We start from the raw sequence: 13,374 nt of genomic DNA, 5'->3' as shown, positions 1-13,374 counted from the left end.
AACTGAGAAAATGCATTTACTTTGGAAACCCAATGTTATGTGGCTTTAAATGATTTTACATGTGTCTTTGCTTTTTGTTTTCATTTTTAGTGATAAAACGTCACCAACAGAGTTAATTAATCAGAAATCACAGAAGACGCCCACACCTGAAAAGTTAATGGTCACATTAAGTCCACATCACCAGAAGCAGTATGTTCATATGTTGAGTGACCTGGATATTGAAGGACAATTATCACCTGAAGACATAAATGCATCTGCCTGTAGCATATGTGATACGCATTATTCCAACATGCGGGATAAAGATGACGTCTTTTCTGAAGAAAGGGTTAATGTAGCCTCGGAACTGCATGTAAATCATTCCGATTCACATAATTCAATTTGTGTATGCTGTGAACATTTGAAGGAGAAAAATACAAAGTCTTCTACAAAAGTCAAATGTTCGGATGGAGAGAAGTGCATTAGTACTATCAAAGAAGAGTCCACAGATCTATCCGAAAGTCGCTTTGGAACTCCAACTACAGTCTTCACCCCCGAATGCTTTGCTGCATCAAATACAATATTAAATGTAGGTCATGTTTCCGAAGGTGTTGATAAAGGTGCTGTCGCTGCTACATCTGAATCAACATCTGATGTAAAGAACTCTGTCAAAGAGGAAGAACGCAGTCGAGAAAAGATGCCAGTCAACTGTTCTGTTGAAGTAAAAATTCCATCTCTTAACATTGATCATGGTACCAATAGTAATGTGTCTCAGAAAGCTTTATTGAAAACCTTATCAGAAGAGACTCTTGATTCTGATGTGATATGTTCAGCTAAAAAAGTAGATAAGGGAAATTCATTGCAGTCAAAAACAATATCTTCCCTGAAAGAGGATTTAGAAATAAATGAACGACCTGTAAGTCCAAACCAGGAAAGTCTAACTGCTCAAGGAAGACATAAAATTGGTATTCCTCTACACCAGGGTACTAAATGTAAAATTGATAACTCTAAAGATAATTGCCCCACATTACGTAAGGCTTCCAGTAAACATGTGAACATGAAGCCTGCCCCAGACACAATAAAAACAGTTCGCAATTGTAAAAGAGCTTCAGGAGTGCGTATAAATGATTATGATAATCAATGTGATGTTGTTTATATCAGCCAACCAATAACTGAATGCCAGTTTGAAAATAAGGGGTCGATTTTATCTTCACGAAAGACTGCACGAAAAAGTACCCGTGGCTATTTATTCAACGGTGAATATTGTGAGATTTCCACTGTTCGCACATTATTTCGAAGTTCAACGGCAGTAGAGATACTAAACTGCTCAAAGCTTATAAAAGAAAGATTAGTATTTCCAAGCCAGTCTTTGTCAACTACTCTTCCCCTTGTGCAAATGGCTGTTGTGGCAAGTCCAGAAAAGACTGAAATCAATGTCACTTCTGTTGATGTTTCGTTACCAGGAAGTCCATGTCATAAAGATAAATATGAAGTTTCCTCTATAGCTGTTGAGCGAAAATTACAGCTTGAATCAGGAGATTCTGCTTTGCTTGTTGCAAGGGAAGCTGCAACTAGTCCTTTAATGGCAATGGTTTCTCATGCAGAAAAGACCCAAGAGGATATTTCTGTTGAGTTTCAATGTAAAGCTGTCACTTTATCGTCCAGTGTGAAAAATGAAGAAGATACGAAGCTATCAAAAAGTTTTACAAGTGCACCTGAAGAAATACAGGTCTGTGCCGCACCCCTAAATAAAAACATCCCTGAAGTGAACAGCATAGAAGCTCCTGTTAGCTTTCTTATGGAGAAGGGCTTTGTGGACTCCAACACAGCTGGTTCAACAGAGGTTTTGAATTTAAAACTCAATAGTGATGCTGAGTGTACCAATAAAATTGTTGTTGAGAATACAGCATATCCTGAAATCTCTACTCCCGTTTATCCCTTTGTTGCTCCATTTGAAAAAGAGCCTTTAGGCCCCGAATCAGAGTATGCCACTCTAGAGTTGCTGGAAGAACTACACAGAAACGCCAACAATGATCCTACTTTTGAAAATAAAAACAGTACGCAGTCTAGAAGCGCTGAATCACTTGATACTGAAGAAATTGCAAATGTTGAAGACCCTGTAAATATCACTGCTGCATTTTCTTCAAAGAGTTCACTTGAAGAGTGTCATATCGACTCTAGACTAACTCTTTCCCTGGAAGATGTTCAAGAAGATCTTGGGGACTGTAGATCTCCCTACTCCCCAGAGGGGTTCTATGGTGAAGATAGTGTAGACTTTACACTTGCTCTTTCATTAGAAGATACACCTAGAAAAGATCCTGTTGGCTCTAGAGATGATTTTTCCACAGAAGATGCTCATATTGAAGCAGCAGTAGAAACTACAGAATCTTCAGAGGATGTATGTGGTGATATTTTTGAGAATCGCATCATTTGTCCCATAGAAAAATCCTCAGATTCGAATGGTGCTTCTTTCTCCGAAGAAAACAAAGAAGAGTCAGACTCGATATCTTTCTTGAATGGGTCAAATGAAAAAGAAGTTTTGGACTCTGGAGCAACTACTTTTGATTTGCATAGTGATGATAATGTTGCTAATGGAGATGCATCTTCCTCAATTTTAAGTGTACAAGAAGCTTTAGACTCAAAATATACATCTTCCTTTCCTATTTCTGATAGCAACATGATTGAATGCTTTGGGGATGTACCTTTATCAGAAGATGATCTTGGAACTAAGTTGATACCTGCATCTCCCTCGGAGAGTTCCGTTGGAGAAAAGGATATATGCATTAAACCAGCATCTCCCTTAGAGGTTATCAGAGGAGAAGGAGTAATAAATGTTGCCCTTGTTTCCCCTTCACATATAGTCAAATCAGATGAATGTGGCAGCATTTCCCCTTCACATATAGTCAAATCAGATGAATGTGGTGGCAATGTCTCCGCTTCTCTTCCGGCTGCTTCCATTAGAAAATCAAAAAAGCCTGCCAAGCAGCATAATACATCAAAAAGATCAGCAGTAAATGCTTGCAGTAATAATACAGCAAAAAAACAGCAAGGTTCTCATCGAGAGAAGGTATGTGAACAATTGATAGGTAATACAGATCCCAAAAAAGTAAAGAAAGTTGGATCTGGTAAATCAGAAACTGTGCAAGACAATCATAAAAAGTCTGAACCTCTCAAAAAGGAAAATGTAGATAAAAATGTTCTTAAGAAGAAATCAAAAAAGAAAAAGAAATCTAACGTCATTAAGTCTGACAGACGTCTGCGGAGTCAGTTCTTGTGTTCAGCAGCTTTAAGCAGCAATGAATGTTCTGCTTCCAGTCACCTTAAAGTTCCATGTCTCAAAATTAAGCTTGTTAAAAGTTCTGGTGCTAAATGTTTTCAAAGAACAGTGCATTTGCATAAAGCATTATCTGTGAGTTTTCCAGTAGACTGTTTAAATAAGCCATTATTGGAAAAGATGAGTGACTCAAATCTAGAAGATTCTGAAAATTCTGCTGATGAATGCCCTGTTATCACGAGACAGTTGTATAAAGACATACAAGCTAAAAGCATTGCTGAAGATGACACTGTTTTCTCCAAGTCTGAATCTAATCTCGCATATAATCCAGCAGAGGGGTTACAAATCCTGGTGGATATGAACACAAATGAACGTAAAGTTCAACTGTCTATAAATTGTCCAGTTAATCAAACCCAAAACACTGAAATGACACCAGTTCATATTAACACGCTGGATTTGGATAGTATTAAGAATAAAACAGTCATTGTTGGATCCAAGAGCCATGATTCCTTGGCCAGCTCACAGAGATTTCATAGTAGTGCAAGCAGAAACACACCTGAGCCATCACGAACATTCATGAAACAAAAAAATCGAATTTTAAGAAACCACAATTTAAGGCTGGCCTCAAAAAGAGAAGCATTGAATGAAAAGGAACTTACAGCTGAAAATTCTAAAGTTGTTAATGCCAAGGTAGATAATGGTTTATCCTCCGGGAAAGAAGAAAATATATGTAACAAACCCTCTGTGGCTCTGAATGAGGAGTCTCAAGAAAACAGTACGGTAAAGTATGCAAATTGCCTTGCAGAGGAAGAAAACCAGGAACTCATTGCTGATTTTAATGCAAAGTACATGAAGGTTCAGAAAGGGTGGGTTCTCCTTGAAAAAGAAGCAGTGCCAATCCACAGAGCAAAAAACAAGGCAGATAAGTTAAAAGAAATTTGGAAAACTAAAAAAAGAGTACGAAAGATCAGGAATCCTTCAGAAGCTCAAAAACTTTCTCCTATTCAGATTTTGTTTATGAAGGCCTTCAAGTTGTCTGATATATGTAAGTGGTTCTTAGAGACAACTGAAACAAAGTCTCTAGTGATTGTTAAAAAAGTAACTACGAGATTGCCTGGGGACTTTCCGATGGCAATGATTCCTGTACAGAGGTGTGCTTATCCCCCAAGTGCACAGGCTGAACGCTTGAAGAAACACCTAAAGAAATTTCCTGCAGCATCACCCTTAAAAAATAATTCAAAAACTCAAAAAATGTGGGCAAAATTCCGTGACCCTTTCGAGGATAGTGATTCTAGCACATCCACCAGCTCATCTCCTAAAACAGTTTTAGATGCAGTTAATGACCATAGGAATGCTAAATCTACTCAGAATGTGAAAACAGACAGTGCACGCATATTGAGAAAATACTCAAACATGAGAGGAAAACTGCGATCCCACAACTGCATGGTAAATAGTGAAATAAGCAGTGGCAAAAAGGCGCCAAATGAAGATGAAAAAAAACCTAGTCAAACAGATGTTTGTCTTACTTCTTTAAAGTCTCCTAAATGCACATTACAAGTTGAAAATGATGGATACTGTGATGGTTCAGAAGGGGATCTGAAAATTAAGAAAAAGAAAAGGCAATCTCTTGATTTCATCAAATCGGACACAGAGCCTGAGAAAAAGAAAAGAAAGCAAGACTCCAGCGACGCAAATGATTCTCCCATTTCAGCTGTTAAGATTAGGCCAATAGTTAAGAAAATTAGTAAAGTTGAACAGAAAGATTCACAGACAAATGTCCAAATTGCTAGAAAACAGGATATGCTGAAATGCATTGGTAAAGGGTCAAATACAGCATCCTTAAACGAGAAAAAAGCAAAGGTAGAATCAAATACTGTTGTACAGATAGAAAATCCATCCTTGTTAAAAGGGAATAAAATCATAGGTAAAACTAAAACGACCAGTAACGCACTGTTGGCAACTTCTCCAAAAGCCAAAGGAGCAAAAGTGTCTTCTTACAAGTCAAATAAAAAGCGTAAGAATGAGCCCTATGTTGGAAAAGCACACACCAGGTCCATGAAGACTATGGTCACCAATGATGTGTTTGAGGACAAGATCAAACTGAAGTCACAACCTCGCCCACTTGCACACACCAAACAAAGGCGACTAGTTACAAAGCGATGAAGAATATAATAGCCATGTCAAATGAAATTTTAATAGGTCACGTTTGTTCTGCATACACAAACTACTTTTATAAGCTGTAACGGGCCTACCAAAAATCCACAGTCAATCTAAAAAGCAAAAATACCCATAACTATGTGCAACTATTACCTGCTTCTGGCAGAGACAATGTTTCTCTCCAAAGCCGAGGCAACTGTGTTATTCAAGAGCCTCTGCTTGATTTGACAGCATTGCAGTTTTTAGTTAAATGTACAGTGCCTTACTTCGTTGTGGGGTATTTTGTCTTAAAGTTATCCTGTGTGATTAAAGGCTTGCATTTTATACTTGATGCACAAGCACTTGTACTGTAGAAGAAAAAATCTCTACCGCTAAACATTGCTTTCCTGATTTAGTTACCTGACCATATATTTCTTTGTACACAATGCAGTTCTAGGCATGCACACGTTTTTTTGCTTTAAAGAAAAAAACAAAAAAACTTTTTACTTGCCATCTAAATGTATTTAGTGTTGGGAATGATAATAGTTCCACTATGCATGTGCGTATTTTGATGCTGTTGGATGCTCTGTTCTAATATTGCAAACTGTTCTTTTCTTCTGCAAGTTTCTTGCACTGTGATGTTTTCACAGTCTAACAAATCAGGCGGATACAGGGCCTCAAAATTCAGTAAATGTTATATAAATGTGAAAAATGGAAACACCCTGTTTTTAAACAGTTTGACGAGGGCTTATTCAGTCAATTCGGTAGAAAATCTATAAAGACATTGTGTCAAAGTCTCATTACGAAACTTATCAACGTAGTTGTCATTATCTTAAATGGAAGGTGTCTGTTGGACACAAATATTTCTTTCCACTAGCCAGTATGGGTTTTCTACAAGCCTCTTTTCCCTTTACTAATGGTATTGATACGCCTGAATTGCATCGGTTAAAAAGTAGTAAACAATCTTTGTTGTGATATTACGGTTACATGCTTTGAGCCACGCAGATGTAGGTTATCAATAGATATTGTGTTATTTTTATGAACAGGAAAACATATTTTTTCAAAAGAAGTACTTTCTGCCAAGGCAGCGACCCAATGTAATGAGGAATCGAGTGAAGGAACTACAACGTCAGCAATAAAAAGTGGACGAGTTACTGTTGCATTAACTGCACATTTGATGAGTAAACATGTTATTTGATAATCTATCAAATTGCTTATTTTTCTATGATTGTGTTACAAAGTGGCTCTACGCTAGACATCCGGGCTTTGTGCAACTGCATGAATTTTGGTTCCATAGTAAATGTGAAGTAAATTTGGGCAATTGATCCCATACTTCTCACCTCACCTGTGGTATTCAAGATATTTACGCTGTCTTTCTGTTATATGTGATCAACTCACTGGCAGTATTGTATGTCCTCTCTTGTAAGAGACCGCATGCCCAGCTATACCCCTTAAACCTGAGAGAGGGCTATAACTACGCCCATTTTGGAAGGACAAAAAAACGTACATGATTTATCATGGAATTAATCTTTTTCCATATGTCACGATTATATGTGGTTTTGTCTTTTATTTTTTGTATGGTAACCTCTTTGCATGCAAGTGCATTCCTGTCCCTCAAACAAGCTCTGCTCTCACTAGAATGATAAAAGATCTACTTGGCCCAATTCACAACCTAATTTTCGGCTGTAAATTAACTGGCTTTACATGTATTAGGTTTCCACAAAAGAAGACCTAGGATGAGTAAATGCATTTACTTCTGCATACATGTACACTACACATGTGTACAATTAAGCAGTAAAGACCATTCCAGGAGTAATAGGATCAAGATGTGTTTTGCTTTGGGAGTTTGTGACTGCCCACACACTGGACATCCACATACTCCTTTCTGACACTTTCCAACCCTGGAAATGGAGATTTGCATAAGCAAAGCTCTGGAGTACATTTTCTTCTAGGGTGAGAACAGGAATAGAGCATCCCTAAACTTGGTCGTGGGTGAAGGATTTTCTCCACTGGCAAAAATGTTCCCCCAGAGAGAAGTTTTTTTTTTAAAATGCTATTTCTCATCAGGGCAGCCTTTCTAAAGTGCAAATTGGTGTACTACCGGAAGAGTTTGTGAATAAAAAAAAATAGTACTCCTCACATTTATAAGAAGTGTTCTAGAAGTGCAGATTTACTACTTTTTTAAATCGGGGTCTCCGTTCTTAAACCTTCTGAATCCAGTCATAATGTAGTATTTACGGTTAGAAAACGATTATCAGAAGATTCTGCTCTTCATTGTTTGTTACTAGTGTAATAGGATGTTTGCTCTCTCCATTTCACTCTTGGTAAGTTTGCTACCATCTATCTAGCATGTTATACTTAAACAAAAGTGTATTCACTCAGATTCATATTAGCATTTCATGTATGCCATGGCATCTCTAGAAACAAAGCATTTCACAACAGCAAACAAAATACTTTCAGCTGTTTGAATGTTGCTTATCAACATATTAAACAGTTTTATTATTGCATCAATTTAATAATTTTGTTTCACCAACATGTAATACCACAGCAGAAGAGAAAATGTGAAGGGTAGCGGTTCCCTATGGCCGGGCTTAGGGTTCAAGACTTTTGGCTTGTATACCTCTTTCAGGTAACCTAATTGCTTCAATATATTTTGTTCGGTGTACGATTACTCAGACTATGATAGGCTAACACCACAAATGGCCAAAACTTTCAAAGCTCAATATTATCAGGCACATTGAAAGTGATAAATGGTGAGAAATCCTAAAATGTGTTTTTTTTAGATGCTGTATTTCTTAGGCTGGCAGTGTCCAATGCATAACCCGGGTTTAGTTTGTGAAAAAAATTATACAGGGTAAAGATTTAATTGCAATGTAAAGGAAATAAAAAGTTCAAAGCCTTATTAGTGTGTGGACTCTCTCCTTGTATAAGGAGTGGGCATGGGGACCAATTATCAGCATTGCAGGGCTTCTGTGTCCTTGTCCTTCATCTTGCACTTCTTTATTTTTGGTACTGATGTTAGAAACGTGTTTTGGACCTTGATAGTAGATGAGCTTTGATCCAACCACCAATAAAAGAATAGCTCATAAAAGTTCACGATTAGCATTCTCCTAAGCTTGATATTTGGTGGGAAAGTGAATGTTGGGTGTCAAGTTATCACTGCCAGAGAGAGTGATGACAAATGCTCAGAATGGAAGGGAGACACACTTCCCACCTTCAGCCACAATGTTCCTAATGGCATATTATCGGATTGTTAAAAATAGCAAGATTTTGGGATTTGCATCTTATTTTGTTTCCACCACCTATATTTAGTGTGTGAACTTTCTACTGTAGTATTTTCTCCTCATTCATTCTCTCTCTATTCCCATCAGGAGTGCTTTGTGCAGATTGATAAGTATGTTCTCTTTGCTATGGAATGCAGAAATTAAAATCTTATGACTACCTAATTTGTGCTGGTAACTAGGCATTCATAACTTGGGCATGAGTTATTCTGGAAATCTGTTTCATTTAATATGTGTGGTCAGTGTCATAGCTATGCTCGAGGTATGACAATAAATGCTCTTTGACACTGCTCATTGTCAATTCTAAAACACATAGTTTACTGATAGTGGAATTTAGATGGTACACCCTTGCTTAATAGTTAGTGAAAAAAATCCACTATCCTAGTGCATATGACTTTATCTTCATCTATGCATAAAAGAAATATAAATATTATTTATTTGATTATTCATGATTTGTTTTAGTGACCTATAGATTTACCTTGCAAAATGCGTAATAATTCATCTAATGTTGTCCCTAAAATGTACCCCTTTACCTAAGCAATTCTATGGGTGAAATATGCAGCAGGCTGTAGTAGGACTATGCATGTTAATTGCAAGCAAATCATGACCTTCCCACACCCAAGGGAAATAGCCAGTGAAAATAAAATCTAGCCATGACAGATACTTTTGCTAAATTGTAAATCATATTAATTATGTTCTTTTAATGATGCTATGGTCATAATTGTGCTGTTAACTCTTGTGACTGGGACATTAAGTCTACTTAAATCTCATAGCTTCCTCCCTCTGGAAATGGTTAAATTACTTACATAATCACATCTTCTAATGAGTTTAAATATGACACCATTATTATTTGTTGTTGTTTGATAAGCCAAATGAATCTGTGAATAGTAAACTGTTATAAATTGTTATACATTGGTAGCAAGTTTATCCCTCTAAATGAATTTGCAACATGTTATGTTTGCAATCTGGGTCATTTACGTTACTGCCTGAATTTATTTTAAGACCAGTTTTCCCTTTATTAAGTCATGTATAAAGGGGTTCTGCAATTTGCACCTAAGAATTGTCACCTCCTTTTATCTTCTGGTGGCTTTTTCCTTCCATGCTCATGGCAAATAGTGAACGATTGTAAAAGCATCAGTTTCAGCTTTGCCACCTTGAATGCAGATTGATATCACATTACATTTATTTAAAAAACATTTGAGTGGCAGTGAAGTATAGATGGAATGGATGCAAGGATTCCATTTCTTTTTATGAGGCTGAAGCAAGACATATGTTTACCTCTTGTACAAATAATTAGGAGCCATACTCTTGGCATTTTCAGAGATTTGTGATCTGATAAAAATACAAAGGCAACTAAACCAGCTGTTGTATACTTCTACCTTATAAATATATAAAGAATGGCCCAATTGTCTCGTGGTAGAAAATGTTAGGGTAAGTAAATATGCAAGGTCTGCAAATGTATATAGGTAAATAAAGAACTATAAAACAAAAGTCATTATATAGTTATCAGGTGGTACAGAATGTTTTTCAAACACATCTCAGTTACATTGGCCATGTCAAACAGACAGCAGCTCTGTTCCCTTTCCAAGCTGTAATGCACTCTGATGGGAACAGCCCAACTGTGTTGTAGGTCTTCTTCAATTACTGTTTTGATCAGAAATCAAACATGATCTTATGCAGAGCAAAAAAGTGCATCATGCATTTGATCTGATTTCATATAATTCAGTTTTGCTTTATTTGGTGTCATCCTGAAAGATATTTTAAGTCTTAAAATATGTCATCAAAGCATTGCCTCCTGAATTTTGTTTTCACTATTTAGTATGTTCCTGAACCCAGATTGTGTAAGAAGTGTAGCTCTTCTGGTCCTGCAAAGATGCATTGAACATGGAAATTACTGCATCTTTTATGTAGTATTTGACTGTATTTAGAGTGGTCAGTGTTTGCTAAAAATCAGCAGCTATCACTTGGCTGTTGAAAAAGATAACCTTGTGTGTTTTATAAGGTGGGCACTGTCTATTGTGTGAAGGCTAAAGATGCCAAATGCTGATAAGAGCAGGTCCTTTAATTAATGTCAACAGCTTTAATTGTTCCCAATGAACTGTAGATTCTTTCTGGCTTGTAAAGTAGGATTCTACTGTGCCAAAATACATTCAAAGCAATTAACCGATAGAGCATTAGAACATGTACTTTGAGAATACAATTGTTGCTTTTCTAGCATTATTTCCAACTAAGAACAGAAAAGAGACTGTTTGCATTCTGTCACTATTATGATGTATGTTCCAAGCATGTGGAATGCAGTCATCTGTCGTTATTGCATCTTTATATTTTGAACATTACCTAGCGTGTGCAGATTTGTATATTTGAAAGGAAGTTTTTTTATGTAAATTATTGTAGTTTTGTTTTAAAGATGATCACGGTTGCTGGTTTCATCAGTCATTGATTTACATGTTATGGAAACAATGGTGTATTTGTATACCAATCTTTGTGACTTTTTGAGTGGGAAGATACAACTATTAATTTTCTTCAATTCCATTTAACACTGCTTCAACTAGTTCCACCAAAGCAAGACTAGTTTTCAGGATTTCCCTATAAATGATCGTCATTATTTAAGCCCAGTTAGAGCGACTCAGTTGGATTTTACTATACTAACTACATCACAAAAATAAAAAAATAAACATACTTGGAGGTGACAGTTTTCTTCTACAAATTCAGGTGTGTAAAATATTTTCAGTCATTTCTTATAAATACAGTGTTTTTAATTTGTTAACAGAGCAACTTTTTTTTGATTAAGACAACTCATAATCTTGCATACAAAAATGATTGCTGGTTTAATGTGCGTATTGAAGATGTCAAGCATTCCATTAGAATTTCGTTAGCTGGGCAAAATGGATTATTGGAGAATATTATTAAAATGTAAGAAAGAAGACCGATGACACAATTCGAGTTCTACCTTTGGCTTTCTATGTTCTAAACTGATCTACTATTCTAAATGTATATTGTTTTTTATAAGCATTATGGCATCACATTTCCTGTGGAGACAAGGAGAGCTAAGAGTCTATATACACAGTGTGTATATGTATTTGTACACATGCACACACACCCTGTGTGTTTATATACAGGTGCATAGTAGGGGGTGTTTTCGTGTATGCCCTGATGAGATATATTGGAAGTACTTGAAGTTTGCCTCATTTAGGTACCGTTGTTGCTGCATACCTGTGATAAAGCAATTAGAATGTTTCATTCCATAAGCTTCAGTTTGATTTGTCACACCCTGCAGAGCTGTTACATTTCTTTGCAATATCTAACTCAATGTAACTTAAAGACCATTTGCCATCTATATACTTCTTTGTAAGCACTACACTACTTGTATTATAGCTTGACCAGTATGTCCGAGTTATATATGCTAATTATTGTACTGTTACTTTTTTAACACATAACTGCATTGTTTACAAAGGTAGCCACATTTCATATTGTCTTTGGTTTCTCTTGATACCTTAAATAGTTTGTATATTCCTGTATTTCTGTTTAGGATCCAGCACTTTGATTGGTCTTCAAGTCCTAAATTAACAATAGTTAAAGGCACGAGGCTACAGTGTGCACCAATATATTTTTAGGACTGGCCACCCAACATATTTCGCAATTAGAATATGTTCTCATTAAGGAATTAAAGCATTCATTAAAACTTTCATTGCAAATGTGTAATTATACTATTGTGTACACTAGCACTTGCTGTGAAACCTATATACCCTTCCCAGAAACACTGGCATATTTCAGTTAACCTTTCCTACCGATGATTGTGTCCTACCAGAAACAGACACAGTTATATACTCACACCAACTTAATTCAGACTGCAAGAATTTGAGCACCCGGGGTGATGGATAAACATGACGATGTCTACAATCCTTTGCTTTCTGAGTTGAACTATTCAAAAGTCACTGAAACCTACCTTCACATTGAAATTCAGGATTACATGCTAATTTCTTACCAGATGTGTGAACCAGGGCAGCAAATTGTAAATCTTGTATTTTAGTAATGTTGCATACAAGTCAATTAAATGTGCAGACTTGTAATAGCATAGGGAGCTCTGACTAAAGTGATCATGTGTATGAAAGAAGATGCATGTTTAAGGGTGACTGTCGTCATATTCGCTACAATTGAAACATCTTGAAGTCTGACTGGTTGATGTGTCACATGGCCTTTTATTGATAACTGAACTTGGTGTTTGTCATTGATCACCTTCCCATTAAACCAATGTATAAGATGTAAAGATATTTGGTTTCATTTTGAGATTTACCTGCAATTTGGATTATGTATGCTGTAATACATGCATATTTATGTTAAGAAGGTTTGTTGTGCATTAAGTAATTTATAGATTGTGATGTGTTTTCTCTTAAATTAATTTGATTAGTCTATTGATAAGAAAATTACTCCTTGAGTATTCCCTTGTATAGGAAGCCTTTATATAAATAAAATTTATTCAAACATCAGATTTCAGTTGATGTCGTGATTATAGGAACAGTATTGGTTTTATTAATTTTGTTTTCTTAGCAATAAAGATTAACCCACAGTTAAAAATTGTTACTTTGAAGCAATATGGGACTTTTGCATGATGAAAATTAAACTTATTTAACTTTTTTACGAGTCTCCATCTTAGTGGGCTTGGTCAGCCCGTGACACAAACAAACTAAGACACTTGTCACTGCTATA

At 36.2% G+C, this 13,374-nt stretch overlaps 1 protein-coding gene across 3 annotated transcripts in view; it reads left to right on the top strand.

Moving 5' to 3' along the window:
- Positions 1-13,154, top strand: part of LCOR (ligand dependent nuclear receptor corepressor) — a 343,287-nt gene extending 330,133 nt beyond the window's left edge. For all 3 annotated transcript variants that reach the window (XM_085606418.1, XM_085606419.1, XM_085606420.1), the window contains one exon: positions 91-13,154. In XM_085606418.1, the coding sequence (XP_085462544.1) occupies positions 91-5,413 (5,323 nt within the window). In that variant the 3' untranslated portion in view covers positions 5,414-13,154. The remainder of the gene's footprint in view (positions 1-90) is intronic.
- Positions 13,155-13,374: the final 220 nt, after the last annotated feature.

This window comes from Triturus cristatus, chromosome 1_2, assembly GCF_964204655.1.
Source record: "Triturus cristatus chromosome 1_2, aTriCri1.1, whole genome shotgun sequence".
Taxonomy (NCBI): domain Eukaryota; kingdom Metazoa; phylum Chordata; class Amphibia; order Caudata; family Salamandridae; genus Triturus; species Triturus cristatus.
Note: the sequence above shows the minus strand (reverse complement) of the source record. Positions and strands in the feature narration are given on the sequence as shown.